Source organism: Manacus candei, unplaced genomic scaffold (assembly GCF_025592945.1).
Source record: "Manacus candei isolate 608988 ecotype Guabito, Panama unplaced genomic scaffold, ASM2559294v1 h1tg000153l, whole genome shotgun sequence".
NCBI classification, from domain to species: domain Eukaryota; kingdom Metazoa; phylum Chordata; class Aves; order Passeriformes; family Pipridae; genus Manacus; species Manacus candei.
The window spans coordinates 2,926,174-2,950,024 of record NW_026138201.1 but is presented as its reverse complement, the minus strand read 5'-3'; the positions used below and the strand labels follow the sequence as shown (position 1 = coordinate 2,950,024).

At 39.9% G+C, this 23,851-nt stretch overlaps 3 protein-coding genes across 5 annotated transcripts in view; 1 reads left to right on the top strand and 2 right to left on the bottom strand.

The window, feature by feature from the left end:
• Positions 1–746: 746 nt before the first annotated feature.
• On the bottom strand, positions 747–2,937 carry ETFRF1 (electron transfer flavoprotein regulatory factor 1). 3 transcript variants are annotated; one of them, XM_051772531.1, is made up of 3 exons: positions 2,841–2,937; positions 1,317–1,422; positions 747–1,214 (listed from the first exon to the last, which is right to left on the bottom strand). In XM_051772531.1, exons 2-3 carry the CDS (start codon positions 1,359–1,361, stop codon positions 999–1,001), a joined length of 261 nt encoding a protein of 86 aa, XP_051628491.1. In that variant the 5' UTR covers positions 1,362–1,422; positions 2,841–2,937; the 3' UTR covers positions 747–998. The 3 variants fall into 3 exon arrangements, with proteins under 3 accessions (XP_051628491.1, XP_051628492.1, XP_051628493.1); XM_051772532.1 differs by having other exon boundaries at positions 2,791–2,897; XM_051772533.1 differs by lacking the exon at positions 2,841–2,937 and adding an exon at positions 1,617–1,737.
• A 2,673-nt stretch (positions 2,938–5,610) lies between these two features.
• On the top strand, positions 5,611–22,696 carry DNAI7 (dynein axonemal intermediate chain 7). Its single transcript, XM_051772403.1, has 14 exons — positions 5,611–5,665; positions 6,687–6,766; positions 7,915–8,016; positions 10,116–10,253; positions 11,459–11,605; positions 12,700–12,803; positions 13,891–14,170; positions 16,100–16,205; positions 18,537–18,703; positions 19,468–19,612; positions 20,386–20,600; positions 21,330–21,497; positions 21,712–21,825; positions 22,363–22,696. Exons 2-14 carry the CDS (start codon positions 6,746–6,748, stop codon positions 22,636–22,638), a joined length of 1,983 nt encoding a protein of 660 aa, XP_051628363.1. The 5' UTR covers positions 5,611–5,665; positions 6,687–6,745; the 3' UTR covers positions 22,639–22,696.
• The window catches only part of IRAG2 (inositol 1,4,5-triphosphate receptor associated 2), a 37,256-nt gene continuing 36,063 nt past the window's right edge, over positions 22,659–23,851 (bottom strand). The window contains exon 39 of the mRNA XM_051772397.1: positions 22,659–23,338. Coding sequence (XP_051628357.1) covers positions 23,095–23,338 — 244 coding nt within the window. The 3' untranslated portion in view covers positions 22,659–23,094. The remainder of the gene's footprint in view (positions 23,339–23,851) is intronic.

Sequence of the window (23,851 nt, the reverse complement as noted above, 5' to 3'; positions counted from 1 at the left end):
GGCCCAAGTGCTTAAACCATTGTTGTTCAAACTCACCCCTTTCCTGACCCCAAAGTCATCCTCCTAACACAGGAAGGTGGTGCCTCTGCAAGTGAAGCAGATGAGGTTAAAAGCTTTAAGAATTGACTTTCAGAGAATCACAGAATTGTCAGGGTTGGAAACAACCTCTGGAGATCATCCAGTCCAACCTCCCTGCCAAGGAAGGGTCACCTGGAGCAGGGGACACAGGAACATGTCCAGGTGGGTTTGGGATGTCTCCAGAGAGGGAGACTCCACACCCTCCCTGGGCAGCTGTTCCAGGGCTCTGGCACCCTCAGTGCAGAGAAGTTCTTCCTCATGCTGAAGTGGAACTTCTTGTGTTTTAGTTTGTGGCCATTGCTCCTCATCCTGTCACTGGGCACCACTGAGAAGAATCTGGCTCTATCCTCTGACATCAGAGATCTTTATATGCATTGTTGAGATCCCCCTCCATCTTCTCCAGCTCCTGCAGTTTCCCCTCATAAGACACACTCCAGACCTCTAAATATCTTTGTGGCCTCCACTGGACCCTCTCCAGTAGCTCCTTGTCTTTCTTGAACTACGGAGACAGAACTGAACACAATTCTCCAAATGTGGCCTCACCAGGGCTGAGTGGAGAACTTTACTTTGGAGAAGGTGAGTGGAAATCAATCATTTAATGCAGAGGACTTTCAGGTTAAGCTTCCAAGTAACAAGCATTAGCACTTTGAATTGACATTCAAACAGAATTATGGGGTAAGAAGAGCTTCTGTTAAAGATATATTTTGAAGTGAAACAGAACAGAGCTGTGCAACCACTCCTTCCTGCAAAGTCATTTCACACCTGAAGTTTTAGTGAAAACCCAACCCAAGCGGCTGCTGGAGGGGAAGCAAAGTCCTAATTTGTACCTTAGAGGGGTTGGAAGGATTTACATTTCATTTCTTTTGAGGTTACATCTCCTTTATTGTCAGTTTTCGTGGATGTGTTGGCTGCATGCACAGTCACTGGTTGTCATCGCTGTAGTAGCGCTGTTTCATGGCCCGGTATTTCCTCAGGAAGTACAAAGCCTCCAGCTCCTTTATAACAAATTCACCCCGTGCAATCAGTTGCTTAATTTTCTCAGGGTCTTTCTCATCCTTGTGTTTTAGGAAAGCTGCTTTCAAACGGCTTCTAAAGTAGTCTGCTCCTTTGGGATACTCCCTTCCAAGGTACAGCAGCTTGGAGGAAAAAAAATAATGTGTTTTTAATAAACTGAGCGTGCAGTGAAAGAGGTTCATTTTCTGGTTAAGGAAAGTGCTAGTGGCATTTAAGACACTTACATTTTTGTACAGTCTCACCACTTCACCTCTTAAAGAATTGGCCATTCTCACATTTCGGTGAACTCTTTAATCTTGTCTGTTTTTTGGGTTTGTTTGGTTTTTTTACCTGAGGGATAATCAGTTGGACATTAGCCTTTCCTGGGAGTCAGCAAACCCCAGCCTCCTCCTCCCTAGGGCTCCCGTATCCTACTGAGCCCCCTTGGCTCTAACTACTTATTTTCTGGTTCTACTCTGTCTCTTCCACTTTTGGCTTCCTAATTTTTGTTCCATTTAGCTGCTCTTTCTCTTCTCCTCTCTCACCTCTAACAGAAAACAAGAAACTTCCAAAAACTTCCAACCACTGTGGCACTTTGTGCTGTTCATCAGCTGCTTTCTTACATCCTCACAGTGCCTCTACCTGCTGGCCTGGCAGCTTCTCTGTGGTCTGCTAGAGAACCATATCTTCATATATACAGTGCTAAATATATAAAAATATAATATCTATTTCTTAATATCAAATATATTATTAAATATATTATTAAATATAGTAACATTAGATACATTTATATTGAATATATAAATATTCTATATTATATTTAACAGTTATTATAATAGTCATAATATGTATAATAATGGTCATTTGGATTTATGTATTTTATGTATTTGTGCATTTTTATGTAAGTCCATATATTTACATATTATAGATTCTATATTAATATATTGTATATTCATATACATTTTGTATAGTTAATAAATTTGTACACTATATACTTACATACATACATATGTACATATATATACACACATACATACATGTGTAATGTATATATATGTAATACATATATTTATAAAATGCAAATACAAACATATATAATACACACATATATAATAAATATATACATATAATATGTAAATATATAACATACATATATAGATATAATACATAAATATATAATACATACATATAGATATAATACATAAATATATCTATACATACATATATATATGAATTCCTATATATATATGTACAAATATATGTATATGAATTCCAGCAACCGCTGCATTCCTAAATTTTGCTGTTTTTAAAACTGTTGAAGTGCATTACAAATTGAGGCCAGTTCACGCTGGCAAAACGTAAGGTAAAAAGACAGATCATGTGTTAGTAACAAAGTGGTTGTTTTTTATTTATGTAAACCCAGAACGGCCTGGGGTGGAGGGCACCTTAAAGCCCGTCTCGTTCCAACCCCCTGCCGCGGGCAGGGACACCTTCCACTATCCCAAGTTGCTCAGAGCCCCATCCGAGCTGTCCTTGGACACTTCCAGGGACCCAAAAACAAACGGGGCATCCCAAACCGAACCACAAACGACCGGATTCCTGGATTCCAGCCCAGCCCCGGGGCCCGCGGGCCCCTCTATCCGGGCCGTGCCCGGGGGCCGCCGCCTCCCCTTCGCTGTGCCCGCGATCCCGGTGCCTCCTGCCCCGCTCCCCCCGCACCCGCTCCCGGTTCCCACCCCGACCCCGGGGAGGCCGGACCGGGGTCTCACCCGCTCCCGGACGGGGCCGTTCCCGGTCGGAGCCGCCGCCAGGCCGCGTCAGGCGGGGCCGCCCGGGCTGCGCATGAGCCGGGGGCGGAGCGGCCGGGGGAGAGGGATCCGGCTGGGATCGGGACAGCCGGGGAGAGGGATCCGGCTGGGAGCGGGCACCGGGGAGAGGGATCCGGCTGGGAGCGGGACAGCCGGGCAGAGGGATGGTGCGGCGGGGAGGGGAAGGGAAGGGCCGGGGGGTGCGGTGGGGAAGGGTGAGGTGGTGGGGATGAGGAAGGATTAGGTGGTGGGGTCGATAAGGGTCAGGTGGTGGGGTGGGTCAGCGCTGGACCGAAGCGCTGCTCATCATCTGAACTACATGGAAAAATATATATCTGAACATATATGAAAAAAAAAAAAAAAAAAGATTTAAGGTTGAAAAATACCACTTGTTTTTTCTGCAGTCCCCAGTCCCGTGCCGTGGTTTGGTGCCGTGGATTCTCGGTGTGAAACCCGGCCGGGAGGGACGGAGGGAGCTCGGGCTTTGTTGCCACAACCGCTCCCTGGTGACAAACTCCATCCCTGAACGCAGCCTGCCTGCTCCTTCCCCTTTTGTATTCCCGGCTGGGTAATTAATCGCCCTGCAGTTACGCGAATTCACCTGGCGGTGTTTGGGCGCTGCACGGCAGAGGTTAATTGGTAAAGAAAGGATTTACTGCTGGATGCTCGGCTCTCTGGAATCTGTTCTCGTTTCCTTGTAGTTGTTTGGGGAAGTCCCCTAATTACGTTTCTCCGGGTGCAGTTCCCCAGCTGATGGCAGAAAGCTCGGTGGTGGTTCTGTGACATTGCACGCTGTGATTTAGCGTTATTTGGATTAGCACACGGTGTCAGTCGATGAATTCAGAAAACACTGGGAAAATATTTTACTAAACTATGTCCTACACTAAAATACGTATTTCATGTGCATTAGTTTTTTAACAGTGGAAATAAGTAAATACACTTCCTTAATCATAAGTGTAATTTAGCCTGATAAATTATGACGGTCTGTAGTCATGTGTTGGTAACTAATTTTCTGCAGTATTGAAGTTATTGTCATTACAGTTTTTCAATAGTTAGCCTCACCTAATTTTACAGAATAGTTGTATTTTCTAATTATTCGTTTATAGTTGATCCCCTGTTCTCTGATGTTCACTTTACCTTTTTTTTTTTTCCCCTGATCTTTTAGGGTCCAAAATCGAAGAACAAGGTAGGTAGGCAGAAACATGCTCTAGTTCATTGCTGCATTTATTTTTTTAATCTGCTCAGGGTTAATTGAATTTGAAAAAGGAAGAGGCATCTCCAGGACTGAGGGAGCTGGGGGGGCTCAGCCTGGAGAAAAGGAGGCTCTGGAGGGACCTTCTCATTCTCTGCAATTCCCTGACAGGAGGTTGTAGCCAGGTGCTATGTTAAGTCATAAGAATGTTAAAAGAAACGGAGTAAAAAGTGACTACAAGTAATTGAAACAAGCAAATTTCCCTTTTCGCTGAAAGTAATCAAAGATTTATTTGTTTGTTTAAGTGAAAAAAAACCCCCTGATTCTTCCCTGAAAACTTAATGCGTAGAATTGTGGGGTTTACTGATTCTATTTCAGGATAATTTTGCAAAGAAATGCTTTGGTAACAAATGTGATAAGATGCCCTCAAACTCTGGTGGTTATATGTGTGTTGTTGGTACTAAATTGTTACCACTGTTTTTGTTCCAGCTTCATGATAACCTCTGTATTCAAAGTCACCCTTATCTATATATTTACTGCCACGCAAAGTAGTGTAAAGTGAAGAGCTTTCCACGTAGTTATTTATATCTGAAATCAGAATCAAAGTATGAAATAACAGTATATGTAACACACTTTGTGTGTGAAAAAGGATTAGGATGTATTTTCTTGGTGTATTTTTTTTCATCAGTACCTTGCCTTTCAACCTGGGTTTAGGCTGCTGTCACTCTTAGGCTCCAGCATGCAGAGGAAACAATGCAGAATATCATGGTTTGTTTCCTCATGTGTACAAAAAAATAGCCTTATTTGCCCCACTCATAAACAATAGTGTTGGCTGGGAATTAATATTGCAGTTTAGATCCAATTATCATGTTTTTATGTGTTTCATCCACGAGAATGCTATGAATTACAGGACAAAAACCAGTGTTCTATTTTGGTTCATCTGTTACATGACGGTAGATTTTGCATGTTACTTACCTTGTCTTTTATTTTTATAAACTATATACCCAGACCTCAAAGAATTGATACACTGATTTCTGAGAAATCCAGATTTAAAATACAGTTTTTCTAGGATTAGGCCAGAAGTTGAATAGTGGATTGTCTGGAGTTACAGAAAAGAGAACCCTTGCTACTTGTCTTTTGAATTAGATGCTTCTAATTTGGGCCAGACTTGCCCCAAAATACATTTCCCAGTATATCCTAAAATATTTGAAGTTATAACATCTGCTTTCTTAGCTAATCTACCTGTTATTCAATTTCTACATTAAAAACAACATTCTCCTGTTTGTGGCCATATTTGGGAATGTCTAGCATAGAATAATATATTAATTGTAAGAGCATATATTGCATCGGGAAAATGAGAACAAAATTGAGTCCAGAATGTTTATTGCCATTCTGGGGGTTTCATTCACTGTGCAGGGAGCCTAAAATATTAATTCAGGGATCACATTTGAAGGGCAAATTTATAGAGTTGTACACCTCTCAGAATATATTAAAATAACACTGACATTTGTTTTCTTCTAATTTACTGCAAACGTTAAGCCTGGTGGCAAAAAAGCTGAAAAGAAAGAAGAGGAAGTGAAGCTGAATGAGGGAGGTACTGTGCACTTCGTTTATAGGGAATGTGATGGGCAAATCATTTGTTTTAAAGAAATGTAAAGAAAGTAATTTCTTGAGCTACATGTGAATTGATATTTGTGTTTCACAAACATGGGTAGGTCCTCTCTGTTTTCTGGTGTGAGCCAAATTCTGTATTGGTTTGATGCCACATCTCAGTGTCCTGTCAGAGCAATACTCCCTCCTCTAGTTATTTCTCCTGCAGTCAGGAACTTGGGAAGAATTAACTTGCCATTAATCCATCCTGGTGGGGGCTTGGGCACGCTGTGACTGCTACTGAGTGACTACTAATCACTAGTAGCCTTTTGTGGGTGGGAGTAGCAGCTCAGGCAGGTTTGGGAACTGCTGTTGCTCTCGCCTCAGTGCAACACAGATACCCTTGACATGATTTCCAGGTAGGTGGGGATGTTCAAGGCTCTGTTTGGGAACCTGTGGACTGATGTTCCAGTTTAGGCTGAAGGCTTAGAGGTTGAAATCAATTTTAGTTTTCACATCCTCTCTAACTTTCCAGTCCTAATGGCAGCAAAGAGAAGCTTTGCTGGGATGGGGAATAGCTGATCATGAGGAGGATTTCAATGAACAAACAGCCAGAAGGTTGAAGTTGTAGGAAAGCAGTGGTTGAAGGAAAGGAGAAGAATAACTTGGAACTAAACCACTCAGTTTCACCACAGACTTTGGATCAAGAACCTGTGTCCATTGAAGCTGGAACAGAAGGAGAGCACTCCTGCTGCTGTTTCTGAGGGGGGAGAAAGAGGGCTTGCTGATCCTTGTCTTATCTCCTCTTGTATCATCACAGGCTGGTGGGGTAGTGCCATAGATAGTGTGTTTTAGTACTGTGATTCAAATTAATTTGACTCGTGGGAGAAGATTTCTGTGCAATGCTAAACGTTCCTGCTGCTCATTTTATGGTCGTTTTGTCATTACAGCTAATAACAAAATCACTTGTCTGGTTTTATGCAGCAAAATATAGTTATGCTCTTGATCTATTCCCCAATCTTCAGATGAAGCTGAACGAGAAGAAGCAGCAAGACTTGAGAAGGAGAGACTTGAACGAGAGCGCATGGCAAGGCTTGAGGCAAAAGTTAGTTTGTACTCACTGAGAAAAGCTATTCCTGTTTCTAGGTTTGGGACGAGGTCTGTAAAACATCAGTGTGAGAATAGGAATTAAATTTCCTTCTGTGCTTGCTGTTGGGAACAGTGTAGAGGAGATTTTCCAGCTTCCATGGATTAACATAAGTCCTAAAATCCAGCCAAGGCACTGGGAGATAAGATCCCACAAATTGAGGTGGTACTGAGCTGGATCAGTAATGAAACATAATGCATGTAAAGTCAAAGAAAATGATGCTGATTTTTTTTTTTCCCCACTAAGCAAATGTTTGACTTAGTGTTGCTTTGATTTAGAAAAATAAATGAGATAGTCTTGCCTGGTTTTGATGCATTTAAATACATGAATTTTTGTGATATGTGATATTCCAGTTTGAATAAATGCCCCTTTTTTTCCCCCGTTCCACTGTGCTTTCAATTGAATGTATTTTTTGTGTTCCCCATAGTTATATTTGGTACAGCTGTGGCAAGAAAATATTGGTATAAATTCCTTAATTGGTTACATGTTGGGGCAGATACAGTGATTTGTGTGTATATACATATATGTGTGCATATTAGACTACATATATTTATTATTCTGACAAGACTGGAATTCAGAACAAAAACTGATTGGTAATATCTAAGTATTTTTTCTGTTTTCAAAGAAAAAAGAAATTTACAACAAATGTGTCTTTTTTTTTTAAGAAAAAGTCATTCTTGCCTATGCCTTTTGTACTTTACAGATTATGTTCTTCCTCTAGGAAGAAGATGAACTTAAAATAATAGAAATTATAAGGAAAAAAAATAAAATAATCTTGCACACATTTTTCCAACACATACTTACATTTTTTTAGCAGCTCTCATTAGGATGATGATATGGAAGCTGTTCAAGAGAGAGGTTAACAATCATGTGACATATTATATTTATCATGTGGCTCAGCTCAGCAACTAATGTGATGACAGTAACATATTGCAAACTACCAGAGGCTTCTCAATGGATTGTTTCATTAAAAAAAGCAAGTTACCTGCATTTGGATTTGTTTAAATAATATATCATTCAAATATCCCAAATATTTGTTTGTTTTATGTAAAATAATTGTAAGACCTAAGCCAAATATTTAACTTTTCATATATATATTTTAACAGTACCAAGAACAAAAGGAGTCTGAACTAGCAGAACTTAATTCACTGGAACAGAAGTTTCTGTCTGCACAGCAGTGGAAAATGGAATATAGAGAACATGAAAAGGTAACCTCTCTTGCCAAAATCCCTTGTCCTATTTCTTTAATTCATTCTGCTTTTAAACATTTCCCAAAAAAAAGCTCTACCAGGGCTTAAATTTTTTTTTAATAGAGTTTGAGACAATTGACAACATTTGCTTCAGTGGTTCCTGGATATCACAGGTCATCATTTGGAGAGAGATTGGCCAAACCTTCAGAGCTGGAAACGTGAAAATGCAGCTGAGAGTGAATGTCTGCAGTTTAGGGGGGTGGTTGAATTGTCACACGATGGTGTTACGTACCTGTAAAGTTAAATTTTAAATAGTAAGGTAGAGAAATACTGTAGTAGAACATTTCTCTTGTGTGAATCCATCTTGCAGACACATCACTCAGTAACAATAACGTGAAATTTGGTCCGTTTGGCTCCAGGTAAGGTTAAATAGACTTGTGGACAGAAGGATTTTCTCTTTGTCCTGTTTATCACTTAATCCTCTTAAAGCCTCTGCAGAACAAATTTAGAATCATAGGATAAATCATGTTAGAGAGCACTGCTGAAATTCATGTAGCTCAACCTCCTGCACGAAGCAGGGCAAACTCTGAGGTTTTTCTCAAGGTGCTCAGTTGGGTTTTGGAAATTTTAAGGTTAGACATACCACAGTATCTTTAAGCAGCCACTTTGACAGCTTTACCTCTTCTTCATTTTTCTTTATATGCAATAGCCATTTTTCTTTAAATGCAATTGGCATTTCCCTGTTACAGCTTGTGATCGCTGCCAGTTGTTGTTTGTGGATGTTTCTGAAAGTGTTTCTTGGAAGGACAAACATAAGACTTTTCTGTTTTCTAAACTAAGGGCAAAATGGAACTATTGTTTTTAAAATAAATCTTCTAATAAAATACTGGTAGGTTATGGGAAATACCAGGGTTTGTATCAGTCTGTTGTTAACAATATTTATGGCAAAAGAAATATATAATATCAAATGCTGAGTTTCCACATCGATTTCTGTACAATTTCAGTTCAGATTAACAGATATATGTACAATTTATCACAATATTTATCCTTTTTCTCAAAGAATGAGTGCTGTTATTTTTAAGGATGTGATGATGAAACTGAAGCTCTCTTTTAAGCGCAAAGATGTAAAAAAAAAAAAAAAAGAAATCAGATATTTTAATTACTGAAGACTGATCAGTCTTTAACACAGGAGTTTCCAGGGCACTCAATACTCACCTACTATTGCTTTCTTAGAAGTCAGTGGAAATGCTTGTGGAAGTGCTTGGGAGTGCAATTATACAAGTGTTTTTGCTTTAAAACATCCATTTTGCTTTGTAATGCGATCTTCTGTAGCAGTATTATTAATCTTCACAGCAAACAGTGAGGCAATGTTTCCTTAATAGCCTATTATAAGGATGAAAAAAATTACATTACAGGTGATAAATTGATCCTATGAGTCCAATGTTAGGCTTATGTTTAGCATTAAGTGGGTTTAGTCTGTCACTATTTTTTTCTTTCCACCACTTATATGAATGAACAATAATTGATTTGAAAATAAAATTATTAAAAAAACCCCCGACCCTAATCTAGGATTTCACATTCCCCCCAGAGGTTTCTGTAACAGTTCAGTTGGGGCTGATAAGGGGTAGGGAAACTCCTTTGGAGGCAGAGAAAGGAGGAATAAATATGTTGGAGTAGAGGCTCTTAAGCAGCTTTATTGCCAGTGTAGGAATTTTCGGTTCTGTAGGCATCACCTGGCCTGAGAACCATCTCCCTCTTCCCCCTGCACTGGTTCCTTGTTTATGTTCTCAGCCATTTATTCTTTCAGCCCCTCATTTGTGGCAGGTGCTGATTTAATTGCTTTTGGAGACAGACTCTACCCGTCAGGACAGAAACCACTGATAAACAAGTATAAACAGCAGGTGTTGGGTGGGCAGAAGTATCTTAACACATTAATATCAAAGTAAACCATTTTTTTGCTGGCATAGGAATAAGCCAAGTGGTGTTAGAATCCCATTTAGATGCATTTAGGTGTGAGTGTGTCACTGTAATTGTCTTTCAGACCCCCCCTTTTTTCCTTTGATATCAATAGTCACTTGCACCTCATGCCTGCATCCTCTTTTCCTTGTTTTTTGTAGTGGGAGCATTACCTCAGCTGTGATGGAATTCCTGACCCAACTGTACCACAGCAAATCAACACTTTCATGAGCTTGTGGCGTGAAGATCAAGATGAGGATGTTCAGCTTGTGATGGAGAAGGGGGAGCAGGTGCTAAATGTAAGTGTTAAAATGGTGTATTTTGGTTTCAGCCTCCTCCCTCTAACTGTTGTCTCTTTTTTTTTTTTTTTTGGTGGCTGTAACCTTCAAAACCTTGAAGCTTCTCTTCCTTTTCTGTATTTATTTTTTCATTACAGACTTTTTGTTCACCCTCAAGAAGTCATTTATTGACTTTAAATGTGCATTTCAGGGGTTTGAGTGCAGTGTTTCTACACGGAGCTCCAGCATCCCAACATCCATCTTCCCTTCCATTTTAAACAACCTTGAGCCCAGAGCATATAAGCTGCTGTTATAAATAAATGCTTTAGTGGACAACACCCTCATTGTGTAACAGTTGAGCCAGTAAAATATCACAAAAGAGCAGGATTTCCCAGAACTGATGTTTACCAACAGGAGTTGCCAACAGTTGATGGCTCGTGAAGCAATTTTAAGCAATTGGGGCCTGCTCTGTAAATTTAGGGGTTTATTTTCATTTCGATTTAGAATTTTAGGATTTTATTTTCATTTATGCTACTTTATAGTATGACTATATATATAACTATATAACTTTATATGCTAACTTCTTCAGGAAGTTAAATGGGGTCTTCCAGAAATTAGGGCTGGAAGTTCCATGTGTAATATAGGTTTTATTGGACTGGTTTGGTTCTGAGCTACGCTTCCTATCTAGCAATTCCTGTTAGGTGCTACAATTTGCACCTTCCACATCCTTTCCAAGAATTTCAACTGATAATTCCTCCTGGCAAGGATTTTTCTGATAATAATTACATTAAAATGTAATTTCTCTATGTCCTTCTGCTTATTTATTTATTTGGGGTTTCGTGGTTGAGATTATTGCTACAGAAAAATAATGGTTGCAAAAATAAACTAATTTTGGATCAAAAGGCTTCATCATATGATCAGTCCAGGTCAATAAATGATCTGTGCTTGTAAGCTAAGATTTCACAGCCCACAGGTTAAGGAATGAAGGAATCAGAGGAGTGAAGGCAGACACACTTGAGCCTGGAGTTTCCAGCACTTTGATTGTCTATCTGAAAAATGCTGTCTTAGCACAATTTCTAGAGATATAATAGAAAAAGACTGTGACTAAGATTTTTTTTAGGTGTAAAGGAAGCAAATTTGCCTCATTTTTTTATGGCAGAACAAACACAGTACATTAAGGGTGGTGTCAAAACAGAGATCCTTTTCCCACACACAATGTCTTCTAGTTAATTGAGAAGTTGCAACTTCTTTTAATGGACACACCACCAAATGAGATGACAGCAAAAGAAGCAGTCCAGTACCAGGAATCTATTCTGGAATTGCAGGATCTGCTTCATCAGAAGTACAATGAAGCTACACAGCACCTGCTGAAAGTGAGTAAGATTTACTGCCTTGAAGTTGTGATATGGGGAGTGCCAAAGTCTGTGACTTTCCAAATTTAGCACTTGAGTTTCCAAATCGTGTGTGTAGCACACACCAGGCTTGGCATTCTTCAAAACTCCTGAAAATCTGAACTTTATAGGTGAAATTCTCATCATTAAGTCACTAAAGATTAAATTATGGTGAGATTTGGAGGTGTAGAAAACAAGGGGGTTGCTGTATGAAATTTATTTCCTGCTTTGCCTCACTGATTTAAATTAAAACTCATTGACTCTATAAAAAAATGCAGATGTGAAAAGCAGGTCATAAGGTTACCCCGTGCACACTTTTTAACACAAGTTCATGTGACTAAAATATTTTTTAGACTAAGATCTTGGGAAGAGTGAAGATTATTTAAACAAGAAAATGAAAATGTGCTCGGGAATCAGTTTTTGGGGTTGCATGTATAGGTAGTGATCTTGCTGTTTCAAGTATATTAATCATATATATATATAAGCATGTTTAGCAAAAGAATATTGCTAGAGGAAACAAAAACAGGAGAAAGAGTAAAGGAAATAGTGAACCAGTTGTATGTTCATAGCCAAAGCCCTCTGCAAATTAAGAAATGTTAAATTCTTAATTGCCTTTACTGAGTTTAGGGTTAAACTCCTAATGTAATTATTTTACAGGTTTTTATATTGATTAAATGGTAAAATAATCTGTGCAATGACTCTGATAGGAGTCAATTGTTGCTTAGTAAGTATTTTTTGGGAGGTTTTTTTATTACTTGCCCTGAGGAGTATTTTTGAGGGCACGTGATTAAGGGAATAGGCAGTGCCATTGAGGGTAATAATGTAAGAACTCATATTTGGCTGACAGTATTTATGAAGTCAGAGGAAGAAAAAGAACACAGTTCAAATTTTAACAAAGAAATTTGAGTTTATAACTGTTGTGGTTTAGTATAAATACAGCACAGCTGGACTTGGTCTGGTGTATTTTCATTCTTACATGTTTTGGGTTTTTTATTTATTCAAGTGTAAATGTAATATAAATATCAAGTGATATAAATATGAAGAAAATATTATTTAATTGGCTTTTTTCTTTGTAGACAGCTAGTATGTATGAAGATTCTGAAACTGGAAATATGCAGGCAGTCATAAAGGATAAAAATGTTACTTTCTGTATTTGGGTCAATCTAAGGAAGAAAGTAAGGTACAGCACCCTTAAATTCTTAATTTGAAATGAGACCTGGCCTTGTCTACCCAAGTTGAGTAAACACCAAGAACCAATTTCTCATAATCTTTTATATATATATATATATATGTATATAAATTTGTTTCTTAAAATGCTGCTGTAGAACTAGTTACTGCCAGAACAAATTTTGAAGAAAAACAATAAAACTCATGCAGAGAACTGAAATTCCTCTGGAAGTGATGTTACTTGCTGATGCATTAAGTGTTTTTCTAAGCTGTTACAGTGGCTTGCAAAGCAGTGAATGGTGCTTTGTGCTCAGTTCTCTGATAGATGAAAGATTCTGGAGCCTGGGATGCTCCAGAGTGGGTTCTGAAGCTAAGATTTGATTTTTTATTAGGTTACCATTTAACTGGTGTACTTTTCAAAACAAGATTTTTGAGCAGACTACCTATTTCCACTGCACAAAAATGAGGAATAAATTACTAAAAGGACTTTACCTTGACTCAGGACCTGTTGCTGTAAGCACCTAGAAGGCTGAGTGCTGGGCAGTGTCAGACTGACCTTCAGGAAGAGCCCATTTGGGGTGGCATTAAAGCCTTTTGCTCAGCACAGAGATGCACTTCAAATATTCAACCAATAATTAAAAACTACATGTTGCTTTACCAGAAGATTCTTAGAACTTGTGACCAGCTGATCTTATCCATAAATAAGTATTATTTGGATTATTTTGAATGGTGCTGAGGCTGATGTAACACAGCTGGTGGCTTCACCTATGTAGGATTTGCCCATTAAATTAGTTTTACCAGGAATGTACTGTATAGAAGAGCTGCCTTCTGATTGTGCCTCATTGTCACCCTGTCAAGACGTTATTTTGGCAGCTCCTGATCCCCTCAGTGCAGTGATGGCTTGGCTGGGAGGGTCTTGCAGACAGCTGTCAGTACAAGTATAGTGACATCCCCCTCTGTTTCTTAGGCAGCGCAACAAATCTCAAAAGAGATTTGAGCATCTCTGAAGAAATACAAAAATAAGTGCTGCCAATCTTACTAGGGACTGTTGGGTTTTGGGTTTTTTTTTTTGTTTGGGTTGTTTTAATTCTTGTTCCCAGGTCCAAAACTCACGTGTTCAGTGATGCACAGCACGGCTTTGATGTTCCCAAGTCCCTGGTTCTGAACAGCGCTGCCGTTCGCATTCTGCACACTCGTTACGACCACGTGTCTCCACTCTGGCTGCAGTGTCAGGGTCTGCCAGACCTGGAAGCCTTAGAGAGCAAAGAGTTAGCTGAGCATCCAAAAGACAATGCAGAAGAACCAGGAGAAGAGGAAAAGAAAGCCAGAGAAGAACTCAGTGTGCCTGCTGAAGAAGAAACGTGTCCTGCCGGGAGAAAGGTGGGTAAAAACCCTCAGCACGGGATATTGTACATGGCTCTTGTTGAGACACAATCACAGCTTTTTACTGTGTCCTGGGCATGAGAGCCAAATTCTTAAATGTTTTATAGAAAAAGGCAACTTGTATTAGTGCTCTCAGATCTTCTCAAGGGAATGGAAAGATGGATGACCAAAGGCTGTCGGACAGAAGGTAGAAAGGGAGGTTTGGTGCAGTCGGCAAAGATGAGTTGGCATTTGGTTGGTGGTTTTAAGAGTAGGATCAAGCCATAGGGAACATCAGGTGCTGTTGTAGGATCACACAATCACAGAATATGCTGAGCTGGAAGGGACCCATAGGGATCATCAAGCCCAGCCCTCAGCCCTGCACAGGACCATCCCCCAGAGTCACACCCTGTGCCTGAGGGGGTCATCCAAAAGCTTCTTCAACTTTGTTGGGCTTGGTGCTGTGGCCACTTCTCTGGATATTTCTGTAACTCACTCCCATATGTACAGATGAATGGATCTTCTGAGACAAAATCCCTGCAGAAATCCAATTTTAGGAAAATTTGCAGCGGGCACAATAGGATTCAGAGTTGATGCTGACTGTGCAAGTACTTAGCTGACCCTTTGCTGTTAGAGGGCTTTTCAAATACTGTTTCTGGCTGCCTGTTCTCCTCCTTGGCATTCTTCCATGGAATATGTTGGCTTTAGGTATGATGGCTTTAGGCTGCTTGGGTTTGTATTCTTCCTCCTGGGTTTGGGTTTTTCACTTTGGGCATCATCTGCGGCCTGCAGGTAAATTACTTGTGTTCTCTGTCTTAAATTTCTGCAGAAATAACTGTAAAACATGAGATTTTATGCCTTCTTAGTATGTTTAGAGCAATTTTACAGATTTCACAGAATATTCTGAGTTGGAAGGGACTCACAAGGATCATCAAGTCCACCTATTAAGTGAATGGCCCATACAAGGACCAACCCCCTCTTCATGATCTTGGTTTTTCTCCTCTTCAGTCCCCAGCACCTTTGTAGTGAATCAGTGCTTGAAATCCTACCATTCTTGGTTCCTTTTTTCTTTTTTTTTTTTTTTGTATGACAAATCTTTTGACAGTTTTCACCCATTTCTCAGCCTTTCTTTAACCTCCTTCATTTTATTTCTTCTCTTTTTCTTTCCCAAGTCTTTCTCTCAATCCAGTTTTGTGAATTTTCCTTTTGAAGGCTCCACTTCTCTCACCTTCTGTCCTTGTTGAGGGGATGTGTGTTCTTCCCACTTGCTGGCAGACACACACACAGGGCTCAGGAGGTGCCTGTGCTTCCAGATGAGTGGCTCATACCCTGAACTGCCCTATTCCTATTGCTGTGCTTCCAGAGGAGCCCTCTATGATAGGGATGAATCCGTATCTGGGTTGGAAATTTGGCTGGAAATCCAGGGTAATGTGTCTCAGCATCCTCCTGTCTGGCTCTGCCTTGAGTTCCCCCACATTCCTGTGCATAAACACACAGTGTGAGAAAGGGAATAAATATCATGGGCTACAACTGCAGGTGGGGGTTCTGGCAGTGTTTCAGGAGGGCTTTGGATTCAGCCTTGGCTTACATTCTCTTTGTGCCACCCTGGTAGCTCTACAGTCAGCATAAACATAATTTTGGAGTGCCACGCACTGCTAAAAAGGTGTCAAGTGCTTGTATGGTACTTGAGGAGCTCAAGAGGGAATTTGCTGTGGAAATGAAGTAATTACTTTATTTATACATCCAGTTCCAAATCAGAGAGCACCTTTAATCAAAACTATTTTTGCTAGCTAGGTAGAAATAATTTCTCCTAAAATCTTGACCCTGAAGCAGGATTGGTGCAGATCTTGCTGGAGGAGTGGAACTGTACCCTGTATCCTTGGGCCTCCTCTTCTTTATTGTGTCTGTTTCTGACTGACGGAAAAATGTCTTTTTCCTTTTATATAGAAGAGTGTTGTCTCACTGAAAGAAACCAGCAATAACATGGAGGATGTAAATGAGACAGAGGAGGAAACTGAGAAGAAATCAGAAATCTTGGACAGATCATCACAAGGTATTTGATGTTGTTTTATGTGCAGCAGCACAGAAGTACTTATGCTAAGTATTTTATATATTAGGAAGAAATTGTTTACTGTGACAGTGGTGAGGCCCTGGCACAGGTTTCCCAGGGATTCCCCATCCCTGGAAGTGTTCAAGGCTGTACTGGATGGGGCTCTGAGCAGCCTGGTTTAGTGGAAGGTATCCCTGCCCAGGGGGTGGAACTGGATGATCTCTAAGGTCCCTTCCAACCCAGGCCATTCTGTGATACATGGAAACATTGCAATATAGATCTCTGTGTGAATGGAGCAAAGCTTATAAATATATTGATGTTTTGATAACACCTGAGGTCTGTTGACATTTCTATTAATGATTGTTAAATGCAGAGAGATAACAGGACAGGTAGGAAAATGGAGTTTCTCCCCACACTTATTTTCATTTATTTGTTATTTATATTTATGTTCATGTGCATGTTTATTAAGTTTATGTAGATATATCTATTATTATATATATATATATATATACATATGTTTATGGGTGAGACATACAATCTGTATGAATCTACTAGGCTGCCTGGTGAGATTGACTTTCTCAGAAAAAAAATGATTCAAATGCATATAATGGTAGGCATTTGAGTGGTGTGGAGTGTTACTGAGTGTTACTGAAGTGTGTGCTTAAAGCAGGATTCATGCTCATACACTTTCTTAAAACAGGGCCTAATTCTAGGCCATAAAACAGTTTATCTGTCCCACATAAGTTACAAATGTCTTCAGGGTTGTGGTGTCATTGTCTGGTTTAATAAGTGAGTTTTCTTGTAGTACTGACTGAAATAAAACAACTGCAAACTATTAGTGTAACTTAACTTTACAGCCTTTTCCTTGTTTAAAGAAACCAAACCCCACACCACAACATTTTCTGCTGAGCACAGTCCAAGGAACCAATTGTCAGACTAGACCCTGAAGACCACTCAAGCAAGGTTTTCCAGAGAATATAAAGGATTTAGGCTTCATTTGGAGGAATTTGCTATGTTGTTTCCATAAGGCTTTGAAAATCCCTGCTTTTCAGAATAGACTTGAAAGGATATTCAATTATCACAAACTCAGTGAAAACAGGGAGCCACATAAACCAAGAGTTAAAAACCAGGAATGCAATAACAGGGGAAAGAGGGAGAACTCCTGCAGTTCTCTGGGTTTAACCTTATTATACCATTCTTAGGAAGTTAAATTAAACTTGGGACAATGAATAGTTTTGTTTAGAAGACACTTAATATTTTTGTATTGTTATCTTTAAAAAGCAAGTTCAAGTGCAAACTACCACTGTGGCTGGTAGTAAAACGGTGTTTTACCTCTTGTGAATTTTTTGCTCAGAATAACTGCAAAAGGACATTATGGTGGTGTGTGAATACAGTATAATAAAACCTCTGCATAATGCAACTAAATCTGACATAAAAATTAACACCGTTTTCACTTTTTTTTTTTAAGTTTCAAGACCATTTATATAGATAGTTGTCATTTTTTTATGATCTCACTCTCTCAAGGCAAATTTCATAACACTTACAGTAGCTGTTTTTACAGTGTTGAACACTTTTTTTCCTGATCCCTGTCAACAGTAACTTGTCTCTCCTCCTGTAGCATCCCATGTGATGTTTTATGTGGGCTTGTTTGGTTTTGTTTTTTTTTTAAAGAAAATATTTCGAGCCATTTTTGTCCACGGCACTGATACCTTTTAATAACATTTTGCAATTAATTAAACCTTCAATTCAAACATGTATGTAATATGTAGGTAATTATGCATAGAAAAATATGAATTATCTTTGCTATCTGAAAATTGTGTTTCATGGTAAGTCTCTCCTGCTGTTCATAATTATCAAGTCTTTTGCCTTCAGCACGTGACCTTTTGGGGCTTTATAGTATTTGTCGTGAAACGAGTGTTTTAAGGTCACTCAAAAAAATCACAGTAAAGGTGAATTTTTTTAACCTCATTTCTTTTTATATCAATACAGTCTTACTAAACCTGTCCAGAATCTACTGGGAAATTCTTCTGTGGTTAATGATGAGACTTGTTTTGTCAGTAAAATCCTTGTACCTACGTAAACCCTTTTGAACTGGCTGCAGATTCAGAGCAGAGAGTAATCTGTTAAAAAGCTCAGTTCCAAGACAAGAAGAGCTTTTCACTGCCCAGCTCTCTTTTTCCCCCCCATTTCATTTATTTGTTAAAAGCTCTGTGGAACACCAGCAGGTGGGGCTGAAACGCTGCCGAGTGTGAAGCACTCCAAGTGAAAAATAAACAGAGGTGGGAAAGTTCAGTGTCTCAGTTTGAGCACCATGTGGTTTGGTTATTTTTTTAGAAGGGGATCCACTGGCGCAGGAAGAGACAAGAGACAAAGAAGAGGCGGCAGCAGCTGCAAACTTTGTTGATTTGCGGCGGTTCGTGCCGGTGGGTGGTGTGTTCCACATCGATGCCCTGCAGCTCCCACCTCAGGTCATGGAAGTCAATGACTGGACCATGGTGGAGGTGAGGGAGGGAGGGGATTACACCCTTTGCAGGCCTCTTCCCTGTCAGCCCTGGAAAGCTGCTCCTCAGCTGTGTCCCCACTCTGCGTCCCACACGTCCGTGATTTCTCCGACAGAAAATTAAAGGACCAAGTTTATCAAATAATTTTCCAGTTACATACAGTTGGCCAACTTTTGGAGCAGCTGAGGGCACCTGTGTGGTCACTGTGTGCTCAGTCAGTGGCTCATCTGCATGGTCAGCACAGATCCACGTGCAGGAAAACGCCCTTGGCCACAGTAAAAGCAAACAGAAGTCCTTAGTTTTTCCTGTGTGAAAGCAGGCTGGTAACAAAGTCACTGCATGTTCACTGCAGGCTCTGCAAGATAGTTGGGAGTTGTAGTAACTGTGCTCTAGTTTCCCACTGCTGGAGCCTGGTGCAGTGCTACTAACATCAGACATTTGTCTGTGAAGCTGAAAGCCTTTAATAAGCAAAATTCCCACTCAAACTAAGGAAGCAGGACAGGGTAGATCAAGAGTCCGGGCTCCTCATTCCCAGCCACACACACACAGGACCTCTCCTTCCCTTGGGCACCGTGTGGACAGAGCAGAATTAGACCTGCTTTTGTCTCTCAGGTGCTCTTGGTTTTTTTACAGTGTGAATCTGTTTAAAAAGGACTGTGCCCACTGTGTGGCACTGCCTTAAGGGACTTAAGGGAAAAAGAAAAACCTAGGCTGCTGCATTTTCTAATAAAAATGTTATGTGTCCTTTTCCCATCTTGCCAAAGTTAGTTGATGTTGGACTGGAGGTGTATCCATATTCCCCAGAAGAGGCTGAGGATGCCACAGAATCAATAATACAAATAACCCTCGGGCTGCCTGACAGTGTGGTGTATTTTGACAGTCCTGTGGTAGCCCGATGGGATCCTGAAGGTAGGAACTTAGAGCATAGATTTGTTTTAAGTTTGAATAATGAAATTTATACCTGAGTTTTACTATTGTCAATTCAGAGCCCAGAAATGACTTGGGGACTTCGGTGTTACTTGATTTGGGGACTTCGATGTTAATTTATTTGTTTTGGGTTGTTTTTTTATTCTGTTTTGCTTCTGCACCCTATCTAAGGATGGATTGCTTTGTTGAGGCTTTTTACTGTAGCTTTTTAATATAAATGGAAAAAAAATACACAGCATTTAATGGGCAGCAGTATAAGTTTTGCTGAGGTAAGTCCACATTGAGCCAAACTAGCTCCTAACTACATATGTTAATATTGTTACAATATGAAATTTATATGTTAAAAACCAACTGTGATATTCTAGTTATTAGATACATATAATGTACCTTTGCTTTACATTGATGAAAGAGAGTAGAACCTATTAAAGCATTTAGATGTTTTAAGTTACTCTCAAAGATGATCTTTTGGGCTGCTGTTTAAAAGGTAAGAAATGACAGTTACATTAGTGTTATATTTTCTTTTCTTTTGAAATTGAGAAGCTTTCCTGTCAAAATTAGCCCAATCTTGGACTTAAAGACAATTAAAATAAGGGGAGTTTTTGCCTTAAATTAATTATCTTTATTTTGTGGCTGGTATTTTAACTGTGAGTGAATAGTAGTTAACTTGGGGCATCTTTACCAATTCTTCCCCAGCACATATCACTAGCAGAAGCTTTCCATGTCCATCTTTGTATTTTTACATCCTTTCTGTACAGCCCAACAGTGGAGAACTGATGGCATCAGCAACATAAAGTATGAAGCACAAGAAAAGAGCATCACCTTTGTGATGGGTGGCTTTTATACAGTAGCACTTCTCCAGGATGCTCATCTCAACATGCCATATAAAGCATGGGAATTACAACCTACTGGGGTGGATGAAGCACTCCTTGTAGTTACTACAGACTTGGCAACAATTCAGATACAAATTAAGGTAATGTAAATAATTTTTTAATCAAACATTGGTAGTTTAAAAAAAAAAGGCAAACCATAATTATTATAGTGTCCTTCACTAAGAATTTTAGATGTTTCCACAAGACCAGTTAAAAAAAAAAGGCAAACCATAATTATTATAGTGTCCTTCACTAAGAATTTTAGATGTTGCCACAAGACCAGTTTGAATCTCTCTGTGCCAGTGAAAATGAGGGAGGATCTCTTCCTTTCCAAGCACTGTCCCAGTTATTTAAATTTCAGTTATTTTCTGTGAGCTGGTCAGAAGGAAAAATATGCATGATTGCTCTGCAAAGTTCTAATAAATGCTTTGATATGGATTCTGCCTTGCTGTAATCAAGACTTTCAGCAGCTAGAGACTTGAAAACTATTCCTTTTTTCTCCCAGCTATATCAAGAGAAAGAAAAGCATTTCAAACAGCCTACTATTAATGCTACTTGCTCCTTCTAAAGGTTCAAGTTACAGGTGATTGTCCATCTGTTCATTAATATATAAATCATGATTTGAAAAAAGCATGAAAAAAGTACAGCTGTGTAGTTTCTGAATTCCTACAGAAAAGTGGCTTTCCTCAGGACATGTAAATGAAATTCCAAGCCCAGAGTAGCAGATAATGTATGTAACTCCCAGAACAGCAAAGATGTTACTGTTTAATGCCTAAAGCAGTGAATGACTTCCATGCCCACTAAGTTGTTTTCACTGCTTTGTACAACAGGGTAATCAGTGTATGTTGGCTTCAGTAGTGGTGGAGGAGAAGGATGTGCTTTCCCACATCACAGGAAAATGGATGAGTCCACTTGCCCTCAGAGCAGCTTTGAAAAGAGCTGGTGTGAATATTTTCCCAGGAGAGTATTCTCACAACTATGTCCCTGTGACCAGGAAGGTGAGTACAGGAGTGAATGGTTTTTTCCACCCATTTTTCACTTGCTTTTCACCCTTCTTGCATGAAGACCTGCAGTCCAGAATATACATGTGTGCTGCCAGCTGAGCCAGTGGGTTCTGGTTGGTTAAAGCAAGCTTTTCCTTACATTTGTATAACACAGTCAGTGCCTTTCCCAGAGATAAAAAACAAAACACCTTGTATTTTTGCATTCCAGGCTGCCCTGGCAGAAGTTAAGGCCTGTCAACAGATGGCTCTGGTTGCACCTGCATTTGCTTTTGCATCAAGCAGGTGGAATGGAGCAGCAGGTCCAGAGCACGTAGTGTTCAAGGTTTGTGGATTTAGTTTAATTTCATTTACTCCCTGCTGCAAAGGGAGGAATAAGCGACTTAAGCACTGATTTGTTTCTACCTGTAAATTAAAACGTGGTTAAAGCTTCTCCCAGACAGGCAGATACTCCCAGTTGTGGCTGCAGATAGAGAACACACCATAATGTTGAATCCTTCAGCAGCTCTCCCCTTTAAGTTAAATGCATGTGACACAAAAATATTTAGCCTAGTATTTGGTCTCAGGAATAAAAACTAAAATAAATTATGCCTGTTGCACCTAGCTAGGCTAGGAGTCAGGAACAGCAGCTGGAGCACCCAAACCTTGGAGTTTAGAGGCAAAAACTTCCATCTTTAGATGGAAGATTTCAGTGTTAATACAGCACCTGGTGCACAGGCTCTTAGGCACAGAGAGCTAATATTAATATTGGTTTAGGGGGGTTGTTTCTGTGTTATACTCACAAGAATTTACAACTTCACACCAGAATTTATCCTCTGTCAGTGGCACAGGCTCTCTTACAGCACATTTTTTCTTGCAATAGGTAAGGGAGCATCTTGAAGCAGATTCTGTCCAAGACAACAACTGGTCTCTTTACATGTTTAATGGTCAGAAAGCACAAAAGCTCAAAATCACTGAAACCAGTGAAGCTTTTTCAGAAGAGGTAGAAGAAGATTCTGAATTTCACTCCACACTCTACCATCTGCTTAAGGATTTTGCCAGCAAAGCAGCAATGGATAAAGTGGAAGGAGCCAGCTGCCTGTTTATGGATGTTGTGTATCAGCTACTCCTTACTACCAGGGTTTTAACATACTCTTAAATACTGTGTGTTTTCCTTCAAAACTTTATTATCAAAAGTTCTCAATAAAGTTACAGTTCAAGTCTAGAACCCTATTCTATTCAACTCATTGAAACAGCTCCAATGACTCAAATGCAAACAATTTTCTCTTAGTTCTGTTCAGGTTTACAGTTTGAAAGTAGCTAACAATAAAAACGACTAAGTGGTCCTAGCCACAAGAGAATAATGAACTTACTTTGCTTGAACAGAGACCCTTTCAGCTACTTGTAAAGATGACTTTTGTCAGAGTAGAGGGAAAAAAAATATATATACACACTTTCATTTCAAGTCATGCTTTAGAGAAAGAAAAAAAAAAAATCAATCTCCCAAAAAATACCCACAACCCAACAAAACAAATCCAAACACGTGACCTTAAATAAACTATCTCAGCTTCTTAGAAAGTACTTGGAAGTACAACTACAGAAGTCAGAACCTTGGTTATACTGGGGGGGGCCCGTTGTGTCGCAGTCTTATGTAGGGCCACAGCAGCTGCTGTAGTGATGTCCAGGAGTCCCCAGTTCCTACAGGTGCTGCATCTGCGGGTCTGTGAAGGGACAGCCCCGTGAGGAAGCTCATGAGGGCAGCCAGGAGCACCAGGATGGAGACAGAGACCCAGAGGGTTTTGTTGGCATTGGAAAAGGAAGCCTTGAAGTCGGACACCCACAATGACATCAAGTTGTACCTGTGCAGGAGAACAAGGCAGAGCAGTTTTCCTTCACAACTTGGAAGCTCTTCCCACCTCACCTCAAAAAGCCCCTCAATTAGATCCCACCAACATAGAGATCTTTATCGATAAAGTGACAAGGTTGGTGCTCCAGGTTGTGTTCTGGGTTTAAAATGCAGTCCTCATGAAAGGAAGTTTCAGGTGGCTCACCCAGCTTACAAGTCCACCCATGTCCCCTGGACACACTCTTCTGAGGAGGATTCACAAAAGCTGCCTTGCAAGATCATCAAGAAATCGTGCTTACGGAAAGCACTAGAAGTTCTGGCCTTCTGCTGTTTTCTGTGGCTCTGGTACCTTCCCTGAGGTTAGGAGAAAAGTCTTACCCTCCCTGAATATCCAAATCCTAGACTTCTCATGACAGTGGGTACCTCCATCCTTTATGGAACAATAGAGAATAATATATATTTGTCCTTGCTGTCACACACCAGCATAATTGTCTTGTCTCTCCCTTGATCACAAATGCATCCAGGG

What these genes read in the sequence shown, in the direction of transcription:
- ETFRF1 (XM_051772531.1), bottom strand. Translation starts at nt 1,361, where the DNA reads ATGGCCAATTCTTTAAGAGGTGAAGTGGTGAGACTGTACAAAAAT. An exon ending in TGGTGAGACTGTACAAAAAT is followed by an intron (nt 1,215 to 1,316) that starts GTAAGTGTCTTA and finishes TTTTCCTCCAAG; the next exon opens with CTGCTGTACCTTGGAAGGGA.
- DNAI7 (XM_051772403.1), top strand. Translation starts at nt 6,746, where the DNA reads ATGGCAAGGCTTGAGGCAAAA. An exon ending in AGGGGGAGCAGGTGCTAAAT is followed by an intron (nt 10,254 to 11,458) that starts GTAAGTGTTAAA and finishes AATGTCTTCTAG; the next exon opens with TTAATTGAGAAGTTGCAACT. An exon ending in CGTGTCCTGCCGGGAGAAAG is followed by an intron (nt 14,171 to 16,099) that starts GTGGGTAAAAAC and finishes CCTTTTATATAG; the next exon opens with AAGAGTGTTGTCTCACTGAA.